Consider the following 26507-nt stretch of genomic DNA (forward strand, 5'->3'; position numbering starts at 1 on the left):
CCTATAATGTATAACTTTTTATCCATTGCATAACTTAGATAAGGACAGTGTTCTGAATACCTGAAATGAACAATAAGAAAAATATCATCTACTTCATTCTTTAAATCGCTATACAAAGTGAGTAGTTCTCTGGGGCACTGGCTCCCAAATGTGGTGTGCATGAGGGTGACTGTGGGGAGGGATGTGTTTTTTATAAATAGGAATTCTGGTGTCCCACTCTCAGAGATTGATTCTGAAAGTCCTTAGTGGGGCCAAGGAATATTCAATCTTAAATGTATTCCAGGGGAATCTTCTTCAGGTGGCTCATAAAACCACACTTGGAGAGGCATTTTACTGTGGAAACACTTAGGTAGGATTTATTCTGAGGTGACCATTTGCCATCTAGGAGAATAAATATAATCAAACAGTAGAAGATTTTTTTGTGTGTTGATTTTGTTAGAGAAGTTGTAGGTGGTGGTAATAGTTTCCAAGAGATGTGTTAAAGAGTATGGTAGAAAAAGCAGGTATAGATATAATTCTACCTAGAGGCAGAGGGTGAATTCAATCACTTGTCATGATTTTGTTTGTATCTGTCTTTTGTTCTTAGTAAAGTAATACTTGTCTTGTTTTCTGTAATATTTGATTTCTTACTATATATATTTGATGTATATTCAAATTTGATATATTTGGAAGATATTGATGTCAAAAAGTTTCATGAATTATTCACACATCTCATAATGCCTAGCTTAGTACTTTGAATGTAGTAGGCATTTTTTTGAGCATTTTAATCAAATATTCAGGGAATTTTATCAGATAATGAGTTTTCTACAAAAATTATTTCATTATTTGATACATTAAGGTTGTAGTGACCAGAAAAATGAAAGCTAGGTAAACTCTTACTACTTTTTTTAACCAGTCTTCTATGTTTCTTTTTTTCCTTACCTTTCTCTTTATCTGCCCTGGTTGGATTATAACTATTTTTCTTATTTTTAGCTGTCACTGAACATTTGACTGCTTTGTTTAATGCCTTGAGACATGTCCCAATATGTCGTTAAAGAAACAGGGTAATCATACTCCCTGGTTTGCCTGGTACAGTCAAGGTTTGTGCCATTGGTCCTGGCATAATTATTACTGGTTCCCTCAAGCACTCTCAAGATACTAAGTTATATTAATACCCCTGGATCTTGGGACTCCCTAAATCAGTGATTCACAAATGGAGTTCTGACCTTCACTTGTCCTCAGGGGTCCATCACAGGCTCTACAGGCTCATCTTTTCTTGAATTAATGTTAACAGCTGTCATGGCCCAAGGGGGCTTTTTCAGCCAAAGGACTCAAGAAGATGCCAGCCATGTTCTGAGGCATGAGCTTTTATTCAGGGCTTACTTACAAGGAAATGGAAGTCAGCTGCTCTGAAGGGCAGCAAGTTCAGAGCTTGGTTTGCAGGTACTCCACAAAAGCAGGGGGTGTCAGGGAGTGGTTTATAAGGGTCAGGACAAGGACATTCAAATGGGTATTGAGAGCATAAGCAGGGGAGCCAGGAGCCAAGAGTGGGGTCTTGTGACATAAGGAGGGACTGATTGTAGTCAACAGGGAAGAGGGGAGGATTGTAAATTATCTTGTAGATAATAGTATCTCAGGGAGTTTCAGGGAAGAGGTAAGCTATCATTATGTTTAGTGCTGAAGGCCTAATTCTACAAGAAGAGTAGGTCAAACCTTAACTGACCTAGGTGACATGTGCACAGTCTTCAAGGCCCTTGAGGAAGGCCCTGGGCCCCAGGTTCCCACAACAGCACTTTCTGTATTTTGAGTTCTAATGTGAGTATTTCGTAGACCCTCAAGCTTGCCTACCAAGGAGCACTAATAGCTTCTTTATTTTTGGTGAGAATTTTTGTGTTTTGAATGTGGAATTTTTAACTTGCTTTAATCTTATTTTTGAGCTATGGAAGGTTTCGGTTGTCTCAAGAAGTTTTTGCTCTTTGAAATGGTTTTGAACCAAAGGGTGAGAATTTCTGGGCCATTAACTTAGGTTCAGGCATTTATATAACAAAAATATTAAGTGCAAATGGGAATCTTCCCTTTCAAAAAGACATTTAAAGAACAATATTCTGTGATGTTCCCTGAAACTGTGTTCAGATTGTTTGAGTCATTTCCAGGAATTTCTTAATTTATAAGCAGGATATCTAAAGGGAAAGTTGTAAGTTTGGTTTCTTTTGTCTTCTTTCAAATTTAAGGAAACTGTCACTAGTTATTGGATATACACTAATCTGTTTTTTTTTTTAATTCACTTTGAAAAATTTTTCCTTTACTTTTAGTAAAGTAACACTTGTCTTGTTTTCTGTAATATTTGATTTCTTACTATATATATTTGATGTATATTCAAATTTGATATATTTGGAAGATATTGATGTCAAAAAGTTTCATGAATTATTCACACATCTCATAATGCATAACAGTTGTCAAAGTCATTCAGGGTTTGACAGTTTTCATCTCTGGGGTATATTTCAACTAATCAGTAATCCTACTGATTACTATGAGACTGTGTTTTAGTCTGAGTATTTTACTTTTCCAGTTTCGCTATAAATTCTGATTTACCTTTTACCTTTCTGCTACTTTTCGCCTTAGTCATGATCCCTAACATTTGTCTTAGACCAATACATAACCCGCCCCCTCCCAATATGTTAATTTTGCAAAGGAAATATATCAATAAAATATTCAGTATAAGTATGATAGTACCATTGTTTGGATTCAGGAGGAAAGTTGTGCTTTCTCTCGCTCTCTCTCTCTCTCTTTTAAGTAATATACAGGAAAAATGTGATTTATTTTGTAATTCTAACCTAGCACTACTGACATTATTGTAGAGGACATTAATCAATATTTTATATAGTATAAAAGGGAATCACATACTATGTCAGTTTTCAGTTCAGCCTTACGAGTTGCACTTACCTCCAGAGATTGGAACACAGCAGTGGTATATGCTTCTCATTTTGAAGGACTTTGGAATGGTGGAGTCCAGGAACATGGTCTTAGAAGTAGAGATGAACCCTACTTGCTAGGTCCAGTGGTGGCAGGGAGAGGCTCTAGTACTTTTCTTTCCTTGTTGCAGCTCTGGTTTCTGTGTCTTCTGTTGTATCACTTCTTATTTGTTTTGCAAACTAAACCAGCATCAAGTAAAAGAATAGAGAATGACGTTTTCTGATTTTAATATTTGCAGATTTTTTTCCAAGTGATGATTTCAGAAGCTTTTCAAGTGAAATCTTTCAGAATGCTATTTATAAAAACCAGGATTATTCTATATATTAATGCTTTTATCCTTGGTTAACTGCTGGGTAATATTTATGTAATTTTTTTCAGCTAAGTATGATAGTATACAGTAAAGGTAAATCTAGGTATAAATCTGTAAATTACTTGTAAGTAGGAAAATAAGTAAAATACTTTTTTTTTCTATTAAAAATTACAATAATAGGGGAAAAAATCAGATGTTGAGTGTGGACCAATCACTAGTTGACTCATGAAAAAAGCTGTTGTTTTTTCTACAGACATTATCTCAGAATAGTGTGGAGAAATGTACCAGAGTTTTGACTGTGTTACACCTATTGTGGAACATGGTATTGCACCACAAGAGTGAAGTCCATTTTTTAGAACAGAAATTTGAGCTGTATTTCCATTTATTGCCGTTCTCTGTTCCATGAGGTTTCTGTGCTTGGGAATAAAAAACAAACAGTGAAATTGAGAGTGAAAGGAGAGAAGGGATAGAATTACATGTGGAAAGAATCACGTAATAAAATACTCCTCTAATGGATTAAAATCCTTTTAAAAAGAACACATTCCTGAAGATAAACTCTATTTTGTTCCCTTTCCTTTGACCCTTTATCTAATTAGTCATCAAACCCTTTTGATGCTTCCTTTGTAACATCTACCAACTTCCTTCCCTTCTAAGTTCTGGGTCTCCTTAGAATCTCCATTTTGGTTTTTTCATGTGCCATCCTCCACAAAGATGCTTGCATTGTTTCATCTGATTACAGCTGTTCTTTGCTGTCCCCACTTTTTCCTTGTAGTTCAGTCCTGCTCATCCCTTAGGGGAGTCCTCAGAGTTCCAGCTCAAGTACCACGTCCTTTGTAGAAGCCCCTCTTTTCTTGAGCCAAAAGTGCTTGCTCTCTCCTCGGAACGTCTGTGACCTTTATCATCAAGTAGTCCATTGGACATTGGGTATCTCTTGTCTTCAAATGTTGTCCAAGTATTTTTAAACTTTTGTCTTTCCTAGTAGAGAGTTACCTTTTTAATCCCCTCTAGTTCTTCTTAGCACAGTACCCTGTACACATGTCTTGAAGTATAAGAATAACATCCATATTATAGGGAGCGAGAAGAGAGATGAGTGTATGTGTGTGTTGGTCCTTGGAAGGTGTATGTGTGAGTGGAACTGTAATATTACTAAATCTTTTTAATTGTATGAAATAAACACCTTGTTCTGACACTGACTTAATTTTAACCTTGAAGGGAATGTATGTGAGGAATACTCTTAAAGGATTTTTGGCAGCGCAGAGCTAGAGTTCTTAGAGTGATGAATTTTTAAAATCTTCTAGTAGTAGAACAGTCTGTCCCTTTTCACCTTTATTACTGGTGGCCTTCACTAGACCTAAAAATAAAACATGAATTCTTTAAGGTGAGTTGATTGACAATGTCATCTTTTTGTCAGAGAAATCATATTGTTCTCACATTAATTTAGTTTTCTGCAGTGTACATGTACTTTCTTTACCAGATGATAGTCATTTTATGTATTGGTGAACGTTGGGTCCTCATTCATTTAGTGAAAAAATGTTTTTGTAAATGTCTATTATATGCCAGGTGTGTCCAGTGATGAATAAAATATATGGACTGGGTTTGAGGGACTAACGTTCTGGTGGTAAAGGCAGATAGGTATACAAAGAAGTGCAATAAATTCTTTCAGGTGCTGTGATAGAAATATTCACAGAAATACACAGTGAGAGCCTAAAGGACTAAAATCCAGTCATTGTAGCCATTCCCATTGAAAAGCATGAATTTAGTGAAACTAAATATGTCAGCGAATTCCCAGTACATTGCATTTATGAATTAAATGAGGTAATATAATTGCTACATATTAAGTGCAGATTCTGCATTACTCCTTTTATAGATGGTGAAACAAACCTGATCCAGAGTCATCTGGTCAGTGAGCAGAGGACCCAGTTTATATGATAGGATCTAAGCATTCTTCACCTCCACTCAAAGTGTTATTAATGTAGCACTTTGGTTTTGGAAGATGCTTTTATCCCAAGGACCCAGTTTATATGATGGGATCTAAGCATTCTTCACCTCCACTCAAAGTGTTATTAATGTAGCACTTTGGTTTTGGAAGATGCTTTTATCCCAAGTACCAATGCACTTTATCCAAAGTACCTAAACACAAGTGGTCGTATTTAGTCTAATGAAAGAGACATTAATATTTCCATTAGATTTAATAACATTAAATAAGTCACTTAAGAGGTTTTTATTAATTACCCAAGTCTCCAAACTTGCCAGATTGCATCACAAACTAGAGGAACTCACTGGTGGACCAACTGCTTAGGATATTGGTTCCCATTAAGCAAAATGCTCCCAACATTTTTGGGAACATTCTGCTTATTTGGGGTCACATACCTGATTCACCCTACTGTCATGAGGTGCTCCATGCGGGTGCTCAGGCCCTTCTATGTATGTGTCTTTGAGTCATGATGGGTGAAAATGAATTTCTAATGCCTCATCATCATAGAATGAGGATGTTTCCTTTCCTAGAGGCTGTTGCATAGCATTCCTCTGTGAGGACTACAAGGCAGTGAAGCCAAGGAGAAGAAATTTTCTTAGGTGTCTTTAAAGAAGAAATGGCTAATTTTACATACCAAAAAAAAAAAAAAAAATGGATCATATTAAATGTTTTTAAGTGGCTTCTACATTCCAGGCACTTTTTATTATTACTTCAGTAGCCTAACCCTGAGAGGGAGGTAGTAGGATTTTCCTGTTTTCTAAGGCTCAGAGAGGCTTTTTGAACAGATTGCCCCAGGAGCTTGTCTGTTCACTACTATAATAGACAGCATGGCACTTTTATTTGGTCATAATTTCTCTCTCCAGCTATGCCTGAGGTCCATTTTCCCATACTTTAGTTATCTCTCTTGAGACGTCCTGTTTCTCTTCCTCCTGGTGTGTCATACGCAGGGTCCTGAATTCTACATGCTATACGAGAGTAATGGATTATCTTCTCTTTTATGTACTGTAATTGATTAAATTTAAAGGAAGAACTCATGTTGCTCAGACTTACCCATTGCTTGAGGTCTTCTGTGACGTACTTAGCCCGTTTTTCCTCTGGGGAGAGAGAAAGTTGAGAAGTAGTCGAAAATAGGATGGCATTGGGGCTTAGGTGAGGAGTATGTTGGAAAGGATCAGAAGCTAGGATGAGGAGGAATTAAAGTAATGCTTTAAGGAAAAAAGAAATAAGTAGGTTTATTTTCTTATTTAAACTGTATGGAAATCTGCTTTTATTACTGGCAATACAAGTACTTTAACAGTATCTTATTTAAGCTCTTTGGCACTGCTAGCTGAATTTGATATGGATATTATCAAGTTCTTGATGTTATATTTGATATCAACAACAAGTTAGATAAGTTACAGTACTTTTTAATTAATTGCAAGTAAAGTGAACTAGGGCTTCCTGAATGAGCAGTAGGTAAAAGGTCCTAGAAGCAGGAAGATAGGCTAGAAAATAGTCTCATACAGCATGAAAGATTATGTTCAGGTACCTGCAGCTGAACTTGAAAAACCTTATGAATTTACTCCAGCAAGGGGTTCAACCACATTTCTATGCTTGAGTAGGTCCAATTATTTTATTTTACTTATGTTTGTGATGTTTTTTATGTGTGGTATTCTCTTATTTAAAATAGTCTACAGAATAATTTCTTGTGATTATTATAGCCACAGTCATTTTAACCTTTAACCTATGTTGTCTTGAATATGTTATTGTTTATAGAAACCTGAGTAAGTTGAAAAATTTTAACCTAGTTTAATGTACCTTCTGTATCATTGGTAGCTTTTCATTTATACCAAGTGGTCAAGTAGCTGTTTTTATTGGAAATAATAAAATTTATCATTTTGACAGGAAACTAACCATTAGGACTTGTTTTTCAGCCTCCTTGCCACTCCCTGCCGTGATAGAAATTTGAATTTGCTATATTTGGCCTTGCATTTGCCTTAGCAAAGTTAATCTTAATCTTCCTGTCAGATTACAAGTTTCTTTCATCATTCTGGTACCTAGCTTTTTGTCCTGTATAACTGCTAAACATATATTTGATTTTTAATTTATGTCAGTGTATTAATATTTATCTAAAGTATTTTTATTAGGTATAGCATATAACCACAGAAATGTGACTTTTACCAACTTGTCTGCTGTCCCCTCCCCTTCCCCCCTTCCAAATAATCAGACTTTGATTTTGTTTTTTACTCTAAGAAGAGTTCATCTATTTTGGTATAAGTTAATATGAATATCTCCTAATGGACTTCGGAATCTTTTTTTTCTTCTATTAATGTAGAAAACATCCTGAACAATGGTTAGCATCTTATTTTATAGGCATATAATGCCTAATTTATACCTTTGAGTTATTCACTGTATTTTTATTTTTGACAAGCATTTATAAACTCCTCAGGGACAGGGATCTTGTCTCTTTTATACTTTCTGTATCTGTGACAACTAGCATAGTATTAGGCTGTAGTATTTGAAAATGAAAAACTTGGGTATGGATTATTTGTCCACTGATATCCTTCAGCATGAAGTTTTAGTGTTAGACACTAGTCTCTCATCCAGCCATTTCTGTTGACTAAATCAGTTGATTCAGTTCTGCTACAGTTCCTGCTCCTGTAAAGTGGTGATATAATAATAACTCATAAGGTTGTTGGAAAGGCAGAGTAATATATGCACAGTGCTTTAGGCTCACTAAAGATGCAGTAAAAATCTTAACTCTTGTTTTTAGTCACAACTTTAATGGCTCTACTCTACTGCACATCTGACTGCAGGTAGAGTCTTATTTGTTTTTGGCTTTGCTGGGCACTCAGTTAACATCTGGTGTATGGCAGCGTAAATGAATGATGCATACTTAATGGAAAAAATGAGATCTGGAAAAATTGTCTCTTGCATAATGTTACTCCATAAGATAGCAGAGGTCTGCTTAGAAGTGAGGTCGATGTTCTCGCATACTGTGTTTTGGCACTAAATACATACATATGCACATTTAATGCTTACACACACACACACACACACACACACACACACACACACATCTCAATTTCTTAAATCATCAGAATACTTTTATAATGGCCCAAGGCATTCCTGTTAAGCTTTGGGTTTGAAGGACAAGATAACTGATCCCTCCTACTTGAATAGTTCTTTCCAGATAGCTGATGTGCCTTACTCAAGGGCATATAGCCACTTAAGTGAAAGAATTGGAATGAATCTAAGTCTTTTGGATCAGAATCCATTGCTCTCTTTAAGATTCCAAAAACTGAAAATAAGTAGAACAGCCTTTGAGCAGTTTTTGAAATTACTGGACTCTCCTTTAAGGTTCTTTTCCACTTCTCATGTAGTTCCTTGTATGATGTATTATGTAGATAAATGTTTTAATTGTTTTCACTAGCTATGCTAGGAGTGAGCTGTCATTTTCAGACTTACTGTGCATTGATTTTTTTTTTTTAAAGTTAATAGATTTTATTTTATTTTTTTAATCTTCATTTTATTGAGATATATTCACATACCACGCAGTCATACAAAACAAATCGTACTTTCGATTGTTTACAGTACCATTACATAGTTGTACATTCATCACCTAAATCAATCCCAATAGATTTTATTTTGAAATAAATTCAATCTTACAGGAAGAGTTGCAAAAACAGTACAAACCCCATACATAGAACTCCATCATACCCCAACCCCCCTCCCCTGATACCCCGATCCACCACCTTTAACATCCTGTCACACCACCATTTCTTTCTTTCCCTCCCTCTCTCCCTCCCATCATCCATCATCTATTGCTCTGTCCTCTGAACATATGTGAGCAAGCTGCACATATCTTTGAACAAACAATATAATTCACATATACCTTTCCCATGGACATGAACATTCTTTTATGCAATCTCATTAAGCGCAGCTAAGAAGTTCAAGAAATTCAACATTGATACAAAGCTTACATTCTATATTTCCTTTGTGTGTGTGTGTGTGTGTGTGTCCCATCTGTGTCCCTTTGAGCCTCCTCTCCTCCATCCTCAGATCCCGTCCAGGATCATCCTTGACATTTAATTGTCATCTGTTTAGACTTTTTTTTTTTTAATTGTGGAAACATATATATAGCCTAAATCTTCCCATCCCGCCCCCTCCGTAGCATTCCATTAGTGGGATTAATCACATTTAGAGTGTTGCAGTGCTGTCACCTTCCCACCATCCATTCCTAGAAGTTTCCCTTCACCCCAAACAGAAACCCTACTCTCATTTCTTAACTCCCCATTGCCCCTTCCCCCACTTCTCAGAACCCCTACTCTACTTTTCATCTCTGTGGTCATATTCTCTGATACTTTCTTTGTGTTTACCGTGGGGCTTAAATTTAACATCTTCAATCTATAACAATCTTGTTTTTCTTTGATACCAACTTAACTTCAGTATGACACATAAACTATGTTCCTATACTCCCTTATTCCCCCACCTTTATGTAGTTCTTGTAAAAGATTACCTATTTTACATTGAGTCCAAAATCACTGATTTTTCATTACAGTTTATGTATTTTAGATCCTGTAGGAAGTAAATAGTGGAGTTATAAATAAAAAATGCAGTAGTATTGGTATTTATATTTCCCATGTGACCTTTACTTATAGGACTGATTACTGGTGATGAAGTCCCTCAGCTTTTGATTATCCGGGAATGTTTTTATCTCCCCCTCATTTTTATCCTCCACGTGTTTGTGAATTCTCCAAGTCTCTGATGGTTATTGACTTCTATTTGTATTCCATTGTGGTCAGAGAATGTGCTTTGAACAAATTCATTTTTTTTTTTTTAATTTATTGAGGCTTGTTTTTATGCCCCAGCATATGGTCCATTCTGGAGAAAGATCCATGATCAATAGAGAAGAATGTATGTCCTGGTGACCTGGAATGTAATATTCTGTATATGTCTGTTAAAATTTTCCATGTCTCTCTCTCCTTTCTTTGTTTCTCTGTCAGTAGGGGTCCCTTTAGTATCTGAAGTAGGGCAGATCTTTTATTAGCAAAATCTCTCAGCATTTGTTTGTCTGTGAAAAATTTAAGCTCTCCCTCAAATTTGAAGGAGAGTTTTGCTGGATAAAGTATTCTTGGTTGGAAATTTTTCTCTCTCAGAATTTTAAATATGTCATGCCACTGCCTTCTTACCTCCATGGTAGCTGCTGAGTAGTCACTACTTAGTCTTATGTTGCTTCCTTTGTATGTGGTGAATTGGTTTTCTCTTGCTGCTTTCAGAACTTGCTCCTTCTCTTCAGTATTTGACAGTCTGATCAGAATATGTCTTGGAGTGGCTTTATTTAGATTTATTCTATTTGGAGTTTGCTGGGCATTTATGCTTTGTGTATTTTATTGTATAGAAGGTTTGGGAAGTTTTCCCCAACATTTCTTTGAATAGTCTTTCTAGACCTTTATCCTTCTCTTCCCCTTCTGGGACACCAATGAGTCTTAAATTTGAACATTTTATTTTATCTATGGTATCCTGAGATCCATTTCTATTTTTTTGATTTTTTTCCCCATTCTTTCTTTTGTTCTTTCATTTTCTGTTCTGTGGTCCTCGAGGAGGCTGAGTCGTTGTTCAGCTTCCTCTAATCTTGTATTATGAGTATCCAGAGTCTTTTAATTTGGCCTACAGTTTTCTTTAATTTCCATAAGATCATCTATTTTTGTATTTACTCTTCCAATTTCTTCTTTATGCTCTTCTAGGGTCTTCTTTATGTCTTTTATATCCTGTGCCATCTTCATGTCCTTTATATCCTGAGCCATGCTCTTGTTGCCTGTCTGTAATTCTTTGATTAATTTTGCCAAGTACTGTGTGTCTTCTGATCTTTGATTTGGGTGTTTTGGTTTGGGTTCTCCATATCATCTGGTTTATCATATGCTTTAAGATTTTTGTTGTTTTTGGCCTCTGGGCATTTGCTTTACTTGATCCCTAGTTTGACAGAACTGCAGCTTGGTGGTGTACACTTTCCTAACTAACCAGCAGATGGCGTCTGTGAGTCACCTATTCCCCTCAAGTCAGTTTCCCCAATTTGTATCTGGTGTGGTGTTGGGGGGTCTGGTTCTTGTGGGGTCCAATTGGTGCAACAAGTTTGGTGTGTTTGCTGGTGCTGTTCACCTGGATGTGTGGGTTATGTGTCTGGGTGGTTTAGGCAGGCAGGGCAGCTTTAATAATCAGACTCTCAGGTGTTCCCAGAGATTTAAGGCTGTCTCTGCCACTGACCCACAAGTCCTTGGTATTGGCGTAGGTTCCCTGGGACTTCCGAGTGGTTCCCCCTTCCAGTTGTGCTCTTCCAGGACCTCTGCTGAGGGAGGGAGGGCTGCGCCACGTCACTAGTGCGTGCCAGCCCACCAGGGAAGCCCTGGGTCACTGGGCCATGCAGGGGCGTTCCCAGCCCGCTTCAAAGATGGGAAACGTTAACTTCCCCTTTTCGCATAGCTCTGCCCTCCCAGCTCCGGGACAATCAGCTGTGGGTATTAAGGCCACTGTCCATGGCCAATATTGTGGCTTGGTGTAGTGGTGGGAAAGAGTCCCTGTCACACTGGGTTTCTTGGCACAGCTCCGGGCTGTGGTTCTGGCCCCGGGCAGGAGCGTCCCCACCCGCTGGGGAGATGGCTGCAAGGAATGCGGCTTTTTCTCCTTTTGGCTCCCTCTGCTCCTCTGATCTGAGACAATTAGCAGTGGGTGTGGGAAGGGGTATCCTGCGCTCCAGACACCGAGGCGTTAGCTCAGCCCGCTCCTGCAGTGCTTCACTGCGCAGCTCTCTCTCGTCGTATCTGCAGCCACTCCCGGGCTTTTTTTTTTTTTTAAAGAACTAGTCTGTCTCCAAACGCCGGCCCACCATTTCCTCACACTGCAGCACAGCCACGGTACTTTTAGCCGACTCACTCACTCGTTTCAGAATGCAGGCTCCTGGTTTCACCAAATGCACTTTCCCTGTGTGTTTAGCAGACCTTGTCCAGCTGGTGCATCGCTGGCAGTGGTGTTCTGGGTCACCTTCTGGTTTTTATCTAGTATTTTTCACGGAGGTGTTTTTTTTGCCCTGTCTCACCTAGCTGCCATCTTAGGTTCTCCTGTGCATTGATTCTTATTTCAAAATCTTTGTGTCCAACTCATACATAGTATAGATTTTTTCTAAAAGATAGTTATCCAGGAGTGGATTCAATTCCTTGTGACCTTTTAAGTAAGTTTCTTAATCTTTTGAACTTCAGCATCTTCATCTGTAAAATAGATAACAGTACTTACCTTGTGGGATCAAAGAGAGAACTGAGGATAGGATAAGTAAATTAATGTGGTAAATAGTGTGGCATTTAATAAGTGCTTTAGGTACCATGTATCACACATCTTTGAAGGGATTAGACCACAGAAATGTGGATCCTGCATAGTATTCTGCCTTATTCTGCTATGTGTAGATTTTAGTGTATATGGTTGGGGTTTTTGTTTGTTTTTAAAATGAAGATATAATCGCTGCAAAGAACATACTCACACATAGCTCTTTGGCCTCCTTGTCTTAGTTTCCTTAGCTGAAATGTCTTAAGTATGAAATCACTGGAGCAAAAGATGGGAACATTTTATGACCCTTCTTATGTATTGCTAAATTGCATTGCAAAGTAGTTGTACCAATTTCTACGGTCATTTGCAGTGTATGGGGCATGTTATTTTTAAGTCTGCCCAACCATTCTGACATTATTAGTTAAGTGCAAAATGGTCCTTTTCATTTCTTTTACTTATTATTTTTATTAAGTAGGTTGCTTATATGTTTAGTAAATTTTTTGTGTGTCCTTTTCCATTTATTTATTGGTCTTCTTTCTATAGGTTTATAAATTAGACACTTATATCCTTTGTCATGTTTGTTGTAGATCCCCCAGTCTTTTTATTTTAATTTTAGTTTTAAAAGTACCTATTTAATTTTTTCTATGACATGTTTTCACAGACTAGAGTATATTCATTAAAAAATATAGCTACTTGGAATGTATCACTTTTGTAAATTATACAGAGAGGTTTGTAACAGAAAGGTTGTAAGTTTGAAAGGGTGTTACAAGTTGTCAGGACATTGGTACACATTTAATTTAAAGTAGAAATGAACTTTTGGAAACATCAAGGCAATAATTGCCAGACCTGGGCAATAAATACCTTCTCTATATAGGAGCCACAGGAGGAGGTTGGGAAGCCAATTAGGAAGCTGTGGAAACAGTATAGCTAAGATATAAGGTCTGAACTAGTGGAAAGGAAAGAATAGCAAGAAAGACATTGTTAAGATAGAAATAATAAGATTCATTCATGCATGCATGCATTCATTCAGCAAATATTTGGATGCCTACTATGTGCCAGGTATTATTCTAGTTGCAGGAAACATTGAGCAAAACAAAGATCCTGCCTTGATCTGAGCTTATGTCCTAGTGAGGGGAGAAAGATGATAAACGATAAGCATAAGGGGTAAATTATTTAATATATTAGGTGTAAGTACTATGGGACAAAGAAAGAGTAGAGTAGAGTAAGGGTGGTCAGAGTAGGCCTCATTGAGAAGGTAAAATTTAAGTGAAGATTTAAAGGAGATGGGGAGTTAGTCACATGGATATTTGGGCATGTTCCAGGCAGAGGGAACAAAGATTCTAAAGCATGAGGAGGCCTGGCATGTTTGAGGGCTGGCGGGGAGGCCATTGTGGTTGTAGTGCAGTGGATTGGGCCAGGATAGGTGTTTTCAGGGAGTAGTAGGAGAGGAGAGCAGAAAGGAAGTAAAGCAGGGGTTGGGAGGTGGTGTGAATTATGTATTTGCTTTATAGGATGAATTTAATAGGCTGTTTATGGCAGTTTGAAATTTTTTTCCTTTATTTTAAATCATGTTCAGAAACTTGGATTTATAGGTCATTTTACAAAATTAACAATCTATGTACTTCTGCTTTTTTTTCCAACAGGAGTGTGCTGCTGCTGTTCTGCTTTGCGTCCTCGTTACAAACGCCTGGTGGACAACATTTTTCCTGAAGACCCCAAAGTAATTTGAGCTACATCTACTGATTCCTCTCTTTGCTGAACCATTCTTTCCCCCTGCTGACCTCCCTGAGGTTTCTCTAATTTCATTTCTCTACTTTTACTCCTGAATCTCATCATGTGCACACTACTGTGTTTTTCTTTTTTTACTTTTAGGTGATCCATGTTAGCTTGCTTGTCTAGTTTTCAGATTCTTTTCATAGATTAGGCTTAAATCTGGAATGATGGAAAGTAGACAATTAAATCATGTTCTTTTGTAGTCTATATAGTACCTACATTTAAGTAATAGCCACTTGACAAAAAGGTATGAACTTGTGCTAGATTATTTATGCCAGATGCTAAGGGTACAACTGTGAACACAGACTTAGCTTTATGCTCCCACCAATCTCATAGACAAATAAAATGATAATTACAATATTGTGTGGAAAATGATGTGATAGAGAAATGAAGCATAGCATGCTACTGGAAGTACATAGAAGTAATATCTAATTTGGATTTAGAAAGACTTGGAGGAAATGAAATCTAAGCTAAGAGCCAAAGAATAAATGAGGGTCAGCCACTCAGTTTTTAGAGTAGAATTGAAAGGTAAAGGAAGAATGTTTCAGGCAAAGTTTGTTCTCTTTTTATTTAAATGCCTTTTGATTTTTTTGGAAATTGCTTTATTGTGGGAATTTATTTGCTTTAAAGCAACTGACTTTGAATGATTTTGTGTGGTACTGTCTTAAACTTTCTACAGACTCCCTTTCTAGTGTTAAATGGATATAGACTAAAAATGTTATGTGGGTTTGATTTCCAGAATTTGCTTCATTTTAAAATGTAGCCAACTATAGAAATCTCTTGGTTATCTTACATTAATTTAATGTTACTGTATCTTATTTTTTATCAAATTGATTTTAACATTTACTATTATAGAAGAGGTTAGTAGATTACATACTGTTATCTATGGGATATCTTTCTAAGGTGTATGGGAAGAAGTTCATTAGATAATTTGTGGCATATAAAAAACTCTTAAGATATGGTCCTGCCTTTAAAGAGATTTACATCCATTGACTGACTTTGAATATTAAATCACAGTGCATAAGTCAGTAAGTAAAATGCTAAGTAAAATCAATGGTAATGTTTTTGCCTTTAAAGTGGGGAGATATCACTGTGGAGTGTCATTCTCTGGCAAGGATTGTCAGAGGAAATAAGATTTGCCGTACTTTGAAGTATGTGTAGTATCTGAATGGGTAGATAAGATTCGTCTCTTCATGGCAAGTGATGGGGGAAGAGTGGACAGCAAGAGAAAGGCATGGGAAAGCAAGAGATACATTTGAGCTCTGCAGCAGGTTGATCCAAATGAAGGTTGATGTAGCCTTATGTTAGGGAGCATAATGGGTGGTAATCATGTTGACCATGATTTCTGGTTTGAAAATTCAGATATTCATTTAATAGACTGCAATATTCAAATCCAGCACTTCCCTGAGGAATCTGGGACATATGGTTGCGCTGAAGATCAAGGTAGAGGACAGATTGTATGGCAGAGTGGGAGCTTTGAAACATTTTGGATCATAGGAATGATGTAATGACAGGCAAATAGAGAATGATTACAAAAAGATTATTTTGCCAGGATTCTCATAAGAGTTATTTAATAGCCATCATTAAAATAAGATTTAAAAAAGAAGAGATTTATGTGAGCCTTGCATATTTAGGTGACTATAATTCAATTGGCCATATTTCTTATTTTTAATTTAAGAGAAAGAAAACAATGTTGTGGTATATCCAGAATGCATCAGGCAGTAGGTGCCTGGAATCAGAGGTTTTTACGTCATAGTCCCTCTCCTCAAAGAACAGTCTAGTTCAAGGGAGAGAAATTAACAACAAATTTCTTGTAATTACTAATCATGTGATCTTGGGCAAGTCCTTAGTTGCTCATTGTGAAAACAGAAATGATAAATAGTACCAACCTCATGAGAATCATGAGGATGAAATAAGCTAATACAATTATTTGTTCACTTTTGCCTCCCTAGTGCTGGTCACAGTGCCTGGCACATAGTTGTATTTGTTTAATGGATGAAAGATAGTGTAGTAATATACAACAGTGGAGAAGAGTGCTGTGAGTTAAAAGAACATGTGGGAGGAGTATTCTCCACTCTGTCTTAGGAGGAGGACTTTGATGGGATGCAGTAAAGGCTGTTTGGAGGAAGCTGAGATCTGATGGACAAGAAGGAGTTATGTGAGTTCCCAGGCCAAGAAAGAGTCTGAGGTGAGCGAAAATGTGTCAGTTTGGGGGAGCCATAAGTAGTTTGACAAAAGCATAGTGTGTGAGATAGGGAGTGATGAGAGTGGCATTAGAAAAGTAAGCATAGATGAGGTGGTAAAGGCCCTGTAAGGCACGTTAGGGAATTGAGTGTTCCATTCGAACAGATTGTGGAGACTAAGACGAGAGGCAATGAAATCCCTTAGGCTGAGGCAGTGATTGGACAAGAAATAAGAGGGGCCTTTCAGTGGACAGTAACAATGATGCTGGAGAGAACAGATTCAAGGAATAAGAATGAAATAGAACTGACAAGACTTGGTGACTAGATGTCAATGATGTTGGCAAGACAGTTTTGGTGGAAAAGTTGGAGCCTTGAACTGGAGGTAAAAAAATTGGAGACAACTCTCAAAATTTGGCTGAGTAGTAGTGGTTAGATAAGAGCATAGAATTGGATGTTTTTTATTTTGTATTTTTTTTAAAAAACGGGTGACGGATAAACAAATTTTGTGTATCCATACAATAGAATACTACTCAGTAATAAAAAGGAACATACTATGGTATATGCAACAGGAATGAATTTCAGAATTACTATGCTTAGTGAAATCATACACAAAAGAGTTGCATACTATATGATTCCATTTATATAAGGTGCATGCTGCTCTGTAATGATAAATAGCAAGGCAGTGGTTGCCTCAAGATAGAGGGAGGGTTGGATTGCAAAGGACCTGAGGAATCTTTTGCAAATGATGAGGATGTTCTGTTCTTTGCTTGTACCTGGTTTCATGAGTATGTACAAGTGTCAAACTTTAAATTACATACTTTAAATAGATGCAGCTTATTGAATTAAATTATTCCTCAGTAAAATTAATGAGATAATAACAAAAGTGGATGATATTTAAATGTTGATGTAGAGGAACTGATACATGTAGAGAGAGTGAAGAATCAGGGGTGAGTGAGACTGACTGATGAAGCCAGATCCCAGGGCCATGTGAGAAGGGCAGCTCCAGTGTAAGCTAATCAGTTCCTGCTGGACAGGAAGAGCAGGGCTGTTTTACTATGCCCAGGGCAGGGTTTCTCAACCTAGGTTCTATTGACATTTTGGTCCAGATCATTCTTTGTTGTGAGGGCTCTCCTGTATATTTTGGAATGCTTAGCAGCATCCTAGCTTCTACCCACTAGATGTCAGTAGTAGCCCTCACCCCAGTTATGACAACCAAAAATATCTGTAAACATTGCCCTAGGGGACAAAAATTGCCCCAGGTTGAGAACCATTGGCCTAGATGGCACTGAGAGTCAGGAGTATTTTTGCAGGTAAATTCTCATCTCATGACTCTATCTTCTATGAGAAGCAGAAGGAGAATGTATTTGCTGTCAGAGAGGGAAGAGAAGTGGCACAGGAAAAGTTTTTGAGGAGAATGGAAAAGGTTTCAAAATATGAGAGAATGACCTCCACTAGGGAAACAGCACAATAGCCGGAAGAATGTTGAGCCTGTTGATGAAATACCAATATATAAATTTTTCTTTGTAAAATTACCATCCAATGTTGTTTCCCTACCTACCCACCAACTCCCCACTCCCAATGTTTAATTTCTTGGACATGAGCCCAGGAAATTTAGTATGATGATTACTCGTGGTTGTATGATGGTGGGGAGAATCATTAGCTCTGTTGCACATCATGTTTTAGAGGGCAGAGGCAAAATGACAGTGAAATAATTTCCATATCAGGAACTTGTTGTCGCTTTTTTAATACGTTGGTTAAGCATAGATTCATACAGTTCTGAATATTTTCTTATTTAATAATTACAGCAAAACTTTTTAATGATATCAGCAAATTTCAAATAATTTTTAAAACATGTTCACTGTTGTATGTATAAATAGGCTTAAAAATACAACATTTAAAATTTGAAATTGAAATAAATTTTGTTCAAAAAGTTCTTTCCACCACAATACATCCCATTCCCTATATACTCTAGTTAGTTGAGCTTTATCTCGATGAAGGAAGACTATTATAGTCTATTCCATTGTGAAGTTATGTTTACATACTTTGCCTAAGTGGTGCATTTAAAAAATACTATTTAATCCATATGGTGATATTGGCACTAGGCACTCTATCCAGAAAGATTCAGTATTATATGAACTAATCCCTAATCAAAGAGAGGAAATATAAAAGGTGAAACACTTAAAAATGTAGAAATAAGCATGAAAATATAGATAACCTATTTATATTGTCCATATTAATATTTTTTTTAGGATGGCCTTGTTAAAGCTGAAATGGAGAAATTGACATTTTATGCAGTATCAGCCCCAGAAAAACTGGATCGAATTGGTTCTTACCTGGCAGAAAGGTTGAGCAGGGATGTTGTCAGACATCGATCTGGGTAAGGAAACTAATTGCTACTATTAAAACATGCATTTAGTAGTAGACTTATTTTTCCTGTACTTTTCCCCCTTGGATTAAAGACTTCACACTTCTTTATTTAAAATTTGTGTCTTGTACTGTGACCAAGGAGAGTCAAAAGGAGAAATTGTGGTACATCTGGCCTAATTTGTGAGCTTTATGTTCATAAAACAGCTTCTGTTGTTATTAGACTATCTAATTTTACCTTGAAGATATTTGATTCATATTTGATCCATATTTTTATTAGACACTACTAATGAACCTTTTTTTCCTATCATTTTTTTACTACAAAATTGGTTTTCAACCCTAATCTTACTGATAAACAGATAATTATATTTGGATTCTTACTACTGTTTTAAAAAAGAACCTTAAGCCTATGATTTAAGATTAAATAATCTGAATTCCTAAATTACATGTCAAATCTGTGTACAAAGAAAATCTCATTCCTATACCATTTTTAATAGGGATTTTTTGACTAGATATTTCATAGAATTCTAAGTACTTAGATATTATAGTTGATAATTGGTAACTTAATTGTTTTAGTGAAAAACAATTAGGAGAATTATGAGAACTAGAAATGCTTTGACGTTACTTTTCCCTTGGATTTAGGTATGTTTTAATTGCTATGGAGGCATTGGACCAACTTCTTATGGCTTGTCATTCTCAAAGCATCAAGCCATTTGTAGAAAGCTTTCTTCATATGGTAGCAAAGCTGCTGGAATCAGGGGAACCAAAGCTTCAAGTTCTTGGAACAAATTCTGTAAGTAGAACAATTTTAATTTTCTTGGTAATTAAAAGCTTAATTAGCATATTGAGAATTAATCTCTTAGAATGTTTTTATTGATAAAGGAAGTGAGTTAGGGCATTTGGACAAGCAATATTGATACAGGTTCTTACAATACTTTGTCTCTAATTTTTTCTGTTGTTCCTTGTAAAATCTGTGCTATTGGTCAATCAAAATAGAATAGCAGCTTATAAATGAACACCATACTGTCATTTTTATTTTCCTTGGTCACTTATTACAACACTAACTTTGCATACTCCCTCTTTCTTTGAGTTCCCATGCCCTTTTTTTCCTCAAAACAACAGCTTTATTGAGCTGTATATAATTTACATTCCATGAAGATCACCCTTTAAAATGTAAACTCTCAGGGACTTTTAGATTATTCACAGAGCTGTGCCAACCATCCACTATCTAATTCTAGAACTTCTTTCTAACCCCAAAAAAGAAATCTTTCATCCATTAGCAGTCACGCCCTGTTTCCTAGTTTGCTAATGCTGCGTTATGCAAAACACCAGAAATGGATTGGCTTTTATAAAGGGGATTTATTTGGTTACAAGTTTACAGTCTGAAGACCATAAACGTATCCAAACTAAGGCATCACAAGAAGATACCTTCACTGAAGAACAGCCGATGGCATCCGGAACACCTCTGTCAGCTGGGAAGGCACGTGGCTGGCACCTGCTTGTCTCTTGTTCTAGCTTCTCTCCAAAACTGTCTCTCAGCTTCTCTTTGGGGTGTTTTGTTCTGGGCTTAGCATATTCATTACCATTATTGAAAAGACTGTTCTCCGCCCCACTAGGTGGTCTTGGCACCCTTGTTAAAAATTAATTGACCAAAAATATAAGAGTTTATTTTTCCATGCCTTTTAGCCTACTTCTGAACTATTTCTCCTTACTATAATCATTGTCCTTCTACTATCCAGAACTCTAGTTGTTTAACACATGTGGGATTGGGGAAGGCACATTATTACAACACCCCCGGACCCCCAAAAAGGCATGTTTCTTTCCAAATGCAAAAATACATTCATTCCATCACAGTATAGCTAAGTCCAAAGTCCTAACATTCTCCTCTGACTGTGGATCTGTGAAACTCAGAACAAGTTATCTGCTGCCAATATACAAAGGAGGAACAGTCATAGGATAAACGTTCCCATTACCGTAGGGAGAAATTGAAAAGAAAACAGAGTTCACAGGACCAATACAATTCCTGAAACCCACAGGGCATAGGTCATTAGATTTCAAAGTCTGGGAGTCATTTATAGAAAGATGTTTTATCCTTGGGGCTTCAGAGAGCAGGAGTCCAACCCTTTCCAAAGGCCGTTGTAGCAGCCCTTTTCTCTCCAATTGCTGGGGTGAGTGCTGCAACATATCCACACATTGGGGAGAGCCACCTTCTCTCAGCCCCACTCTCCCTCCAACCATTGAGGTGGCACATGGACTCTCTTACATCTGTGGGGCCTAGACTCTCCCCTCTCTTGGGGTGGTGGCCAGGCTCTCCCCCAGTCTCCTGGGAATGTGCTCCACACCTCTCTGAGGCCTGAGGTGGCAGCACTCCTCTAAGCATCTAGGTGGAAAGCCTTGCCCTCTGCCTCTGGGGCAAACTCACCCTTTCTGCGTGCATAGTTGCTTTGCTCTCCTTGCGTGAGATTTGTTGACTCCAGACTTCAACTTCTATGGTTCTGTCTTGAAGAATTTTTCTTTCAGTTGGTTCCTTCTCTGTCCCACCTCCAGTCCAGACTGTCAGTGTTTCCATCTCTACAGATCTCACAAAAAATTTGTTGACTTGGCATGCAGCTTACAGGGGTCAAAAACATCAGACAGTAGGACTTTCCACAAATCTTTTCTGGATAACTCCATCTCCAGTCCTGGATTGGACTGAAATGGCTGGCTGGTTCCAAGTTTTGTTAAATCCTCAGATGGGGCTGTAGCCTGTGGGGTTTCCTTTTCTGGAAGCCCAGAGTTTTTCCAGACCATCAATTTCTGATTTCTTTGTACCCAAGAGTTCATTTTCTCAGCTTATCTCTTTCCTCTTGCATTTTACTATAAGCTGCAAGGAGAAGCCAGGCTACATTTTCCACATTTAATTTGGAGACTTCTTCAGCTAAACATCCCAGCTTGGTTCTTTCAAATTCTGCCTTCCATCCAACACCAGGGCTCAATTTTGCCAAATTCTCTGCCACTTTAAAACAAGGATTGCCTTTCTTCCAGTTTGTAACAACAGATTTATCATTTGTTTGAGTCCTTATCGGATGTATCTTTAGAGTCCATATTTCTACAACAGTCTCTTCAAAGCAGTCTGGGCCTTTTCTATGAAGCTCCTCACAGTTCTTCCAGAATCTTCCCCTTATCCATTTAAAAAGTCATTCCAGTTCAGCATGTTTGGTATTTGCAAACTCAGCAGCACCCCGCTTCTCTGGTACCAAAATCTGTTCTAGTTTGCTAATGCTGCCATTATGCAAAACACCAGAAATGGAATGAGTTTTGTAAAGCGAGTTTATTTGGTTACAAGTTTACAGTCCGAAGTCCATAAAAGTGTCCAAACTAAGGCATCAACTAGAAGATAACCTTCACTGAAGAATGGCTAGTGGTGTCTCGGACACCTCTGTCAGCTGGGAAGGCATGTGGCTGGCATCTGCTGGTCCCTTGCTCCAGTTTCTCTCCAAACTGTCTCTCTCAGCTTCTCTTGGGGTATTTGTCCTGGCTTAGCATATATCCCAGCCCGTTTTTATCTTCCTGCTCTCTGTGTGAGCTCCCTTAAAGGACTCCAGTAAACTAATCAAGACCTACCCTAAATGGATGGGGTCAAATCTCCATGGAAACATCCCTAATCAAAAAGATTAATAAGTCTGCCCTGATAAGATTGAATTAAAGAAACACTGTTTTTGGGGGAAACCTAGTATATCCAAACTGGCACACTCCCCATTCTTCGTTCTCCCACATCCCTGGCAACCACTAATCTATTTTCTGTGTCTATGTATTTGCCTATTCTGGACATTTCATTTCAATGGAATCATATAAGATGTGGCCTTTTGTGTCTGGCTTCTTATACCTAGCATAATGTTTTCAAGGTGCATCCATGATGTAGCATGTATCAGAACTTCATTCCTTTTTAGGGCTGAATAATACTCCATTGTATGGTGTATTGGGGTTCTCTAGGGAAACAGAACCAACAGGAGGTATCTGTAAACAGTGTGAGGTTTTATAAAGGTGTCTCACGCACCTGTGGGTATGCACAAGTCCAAATTCCATAGGGTAGCCATTGAGCTGGCACTCTGAGGAAGGTCTTCAATGAATTCTGCTGGCTGGCAGAAGTAGAGACAAAAGTTCTCTCTTCTGTCTGTTGAAGTTATCACCTCCCCCTTAAAAACCTTTCAGTAATTAGATTAAACATCCTGTGGAAGACACTCCCCTTGGCCAACTGTAGATGTCGTTAGCCACAGATACAATCAGTGTACTGATGATTTAAGTCCTTGAAATGTCCTCACAGCAACAGAGAGGCCAGTGCTTGCTTGACCAGACAGCTGGGCACCATCACCTGACCAAGTTGACACATGAACCTAAGCACCACATATGGATATATCACATTTTGTTTATCCATTCATCACTTGATGGACATTTGGATTGTTTCCATCTTTTGGCTATTGTGAGTAATGCAGCAATGAATATTTGCATGCAAGTTTTTGTGTGAACATGTATTTTCATTTCTCTTGGGTATATACCTAAGAGTGGAATTCCTGGGCCGTATGGTAACTCTGTGTTTCACTACCACATTTGTTTGCAAAGCCATTGTACCATTTTACATTCCCACCAGCTGTGTGTGAGGGTTCCAGTTTTTGCACATCATCACCAATACTTAACGTCTGTCATTTTAATTATAGCCGTCCTAGTGGTTGTGAATTGGTATCTTATTGTGGTTTTGATTTGCATTTCCCTAATGGCTAATGATGTTGATCATCTTTTCATGGGTTCATTGGCCATTTGTGTCTTCTTTGGAGAAATGTCTATTCAAATCCTTTGCCCCAGTTTTTAATAGAGTCAAAATTTTATTGAGCTTGTTTAGAGTTTTTTTTAAATAGTATCTGGATATAAGGCTCTTAGAGGTATGTTTGTAAAGGTTTATCAAAATCTTCCACAACTTCCACAACACAGTTTCTGACTAAAACTGCAAATATTTTAGGAACTCAATCCAATTCAGTCTGACTCTTAACTACCAGAATTAGACAGAATTCCACAGGTTATGGGCAACCCTCTACAAGATTATCATTCATGCACCAGGTGCAAGGTTTGGGGGCCTAGGCTACCCCCACTTCTGACCAATTGGCTACAACATTAGGGGGTTCCTTCCAACCCCCTCGAGCTCAATAATCCACTAGCACAATACACAAAACTCACTGAAAATGCTATACTTACAGTTTTATTATAGTGAAAAGATACAAATAAGAAGACACAAAAAGAAGAGACAACTAAGGGTGAGGTCTGGGAGGCAAAAACACAAGCTTCTGGGTCCTCGCTGTATGGAGGTTGGAATGCGTCAACTTCTTAGACAGCAACAGTGTGTTTTCTCAGTCATGGAAGCTTGTAATGTCTTCATGTATCTTGTTTGTGAATTCTACCTGGTTGAAGTCAATCTCAGAGCTCAGGGAGGTGAGCAGATATGATGTGGTTCAGCACTCCAACCTTCTAATCACATGGTGTGATCTTTCTGCTAGGGCAGCCCCCATCCTAAGACTACATGTGTGACTGATCCCTACCTCTTGTCTCAGGTGTAGTCTTGGGCCCACCATGAAGAACAAAAGACACTCCTATCACAAGGGAATTTCAGGACTCAGAGATTGTTTCCCCAGGAGCGGACAGAATATTTTCTCCCATTCCGTTGTCTTTTCATGTCCTTGAAAAGCAAAACTTTTGTTTTGATGAAAGTCCATTTATCTATTTTTCTTTTATTTCTTTTTTTTTTCTTTTGTGATTTAGTGTCAATGTAAGAAACTATGCTTAATCTAAGGTCACAAAGATTTACTCTTGTTTTCTTCCAAGTGCTTTATAGTTTTAGCTCTTACATTTAGGAGCACCGATTCATTATGAGTTAATTTTGTATATGATTCATGATTGGGCTCTAACATCATTCTTTTGCATTGGTAATGTCCGTTATTTTATTGGTAATAGTATGTTTGTTTAAAAAAAAATGTATAACAAAATCCTTATAAGAAATCCTTATATGTGATATTTTCTGTTTCAGAGGGAAATTTTTGGATATTTCCTAATGTGATTAGATGGTGTGACAAGGCCCAGTTTTAGACAAGGAAGCTAGTTGGTCCTCTTCCTGTTTCCTTAACACTTAGATAAGGAAAGTTTAGGAGAAAAATTGTTAATAACTATTAGGAAAATGGTTTTAAAATGGTTTTAATAACTATGGGGAAAGTTTTAGTGTAAATTCCTAGAAGTTTCTTTATTCTCAGCCAGTGATGCCATTAGGATTCCCTTAATGAGTCATTTGGGCAAAGGATCAAATTCTTCAGTTACATACTGTATTAGTTTCCCAGCTGCTAGAACAAGTTTCATGCAGTGGGTTGGCTTAAACGGGAATTTATTGGCTCAAGGTTCTGAGGCTGGAAGAAGTACAAAATCGAAGCATCGGCAAGGTGATGTTTTCTCCCTGAAGACTGTGGTGTTCTGGGACTGGCTGCAGTTTATCCTTGGTCTTTAACTTTTTAGTGACATGGCAGTGCACATGGAAGCATCTTCTCCTTTCTGTTCCAATTTCTTGTTTCCATTGACTTCCAGCTTCGAGCTACAACCATGGGTTACTCTTACTATATCCATTTTCCTTTTCTTCTAAGGACTTCAGCCTTACTGGATTAAGGCCACCTTCATTCAGTTTGGACACACCTTAAGTAATTATGTCTTCAAAGGTCCTATTTAGAGATGAGTTCACACCCACGGGACTAGGAGGTGGGACCAGAATATGCTTTTTGTAGGTGATATGATTTAGTCCCTAGCACCAATTTTGATTTGAATGAATTATATTAAGTGAAATGCTATATTATCTTCAGCCATCGTTACTTATCTAGTATTCCCTGCAAGTCTAATTTTAATTTCTTAGTGGTGCAAAGTGTACTATATTGTCAAACATGATGGTAATGATTTAATATTTTTATATTTATTAATGTTCTTTGTAAATTTTATTTAATTTATTGACATTTGCCTCTGTACTATTTTGGAAGAAATGTTATTCACTGCTGAAGTAGACCCAGTGTGACAAAAATAGAAACAGTTTATTCAGGACCTCCTTTTTTTCAGAAATTGTGCTAGGTACTTTTTGTTTTTTGTTTTTTTTTTACCTTTTTTTATTGTAAACTATTTCAAATACTGAGAAGTATAGAGCATAAGGTAACACACTTGTATACATACTGATTCAGGAAAGAAAATTTACATAATATTAATAAATGGTATACAATAATTTTTGTTTTAAATGGTGATAAATGTTAACATTATGCAACACTGATTCTGATTTTTTAAAGAAATAATACGGTATGTACTAGATACTCCACATATATTATGTTGTTTAATTCTCAGAAAACCTCTTTGAACTTGGAAATTGTATCCCCATTTTACAGATGAGGAATTGAGGCTAAATAACTTGTCCAAAGACAATGAACTAACACTATAACGGATTCAATCCTGGGACTTTCTTACTTGAAAGCTGGGTCTGTTCTTTCCAATAGATATATTATCATTATTGTAGATTAAAATTCAGGGGAAAGTATGGATTATTTTTACTTTTTTGTTCCTCTTGTATTAAGTTGATGTATTTCACTTTTTTCAGAACTGATTTCTAATCTTA

At 37.3% G+C, this 26507-nt stretch overlaps 1 protein-coding gene across 2 annotated transcripts in view; it reads left to right on the top strand.

Annotated features, from left to right (window-relative positions):
* The window catches only part of EFR3A (EFR3 homolog A), a 140867-nt gene that overhangs the window by 41028 nt on the left and 73332 nt on the right, over positions 1–26507 (top strand). For both annotated transcript variants that reach the window (XM_037802375.1, XM_037802376.1), the window contains exons 2-4: positions 14174–14250; positions 18736–18863; positions 19493–19643. In XM_037802375.1, coding sequence (XP_037658303.1) covers positions 14174–14250; positions 18736–18863; positions 19493–19643 — 356 coding nt within the window. The remainder of the gene's footprint in view (positions 1–14173; positions 14251–18735; positions 18864–19492; positions 19644–26507) is intronic.

The sequence above is a fragment of the Choloepus didactylus genome, chromosome 14 (assembly GCF_015220235.1).
Source record: "Choloepus didactylus isolate mChoDid1 chromosome 14, mChoDid1.pri, whole genome shotgun sequence".
NCBI classification, from domain to species: Eukaryota; Metazoa; Chordata; class Mammalia; order Pilosa; family Megalonychidae; genus Choloepus; species Choloepus didactylus.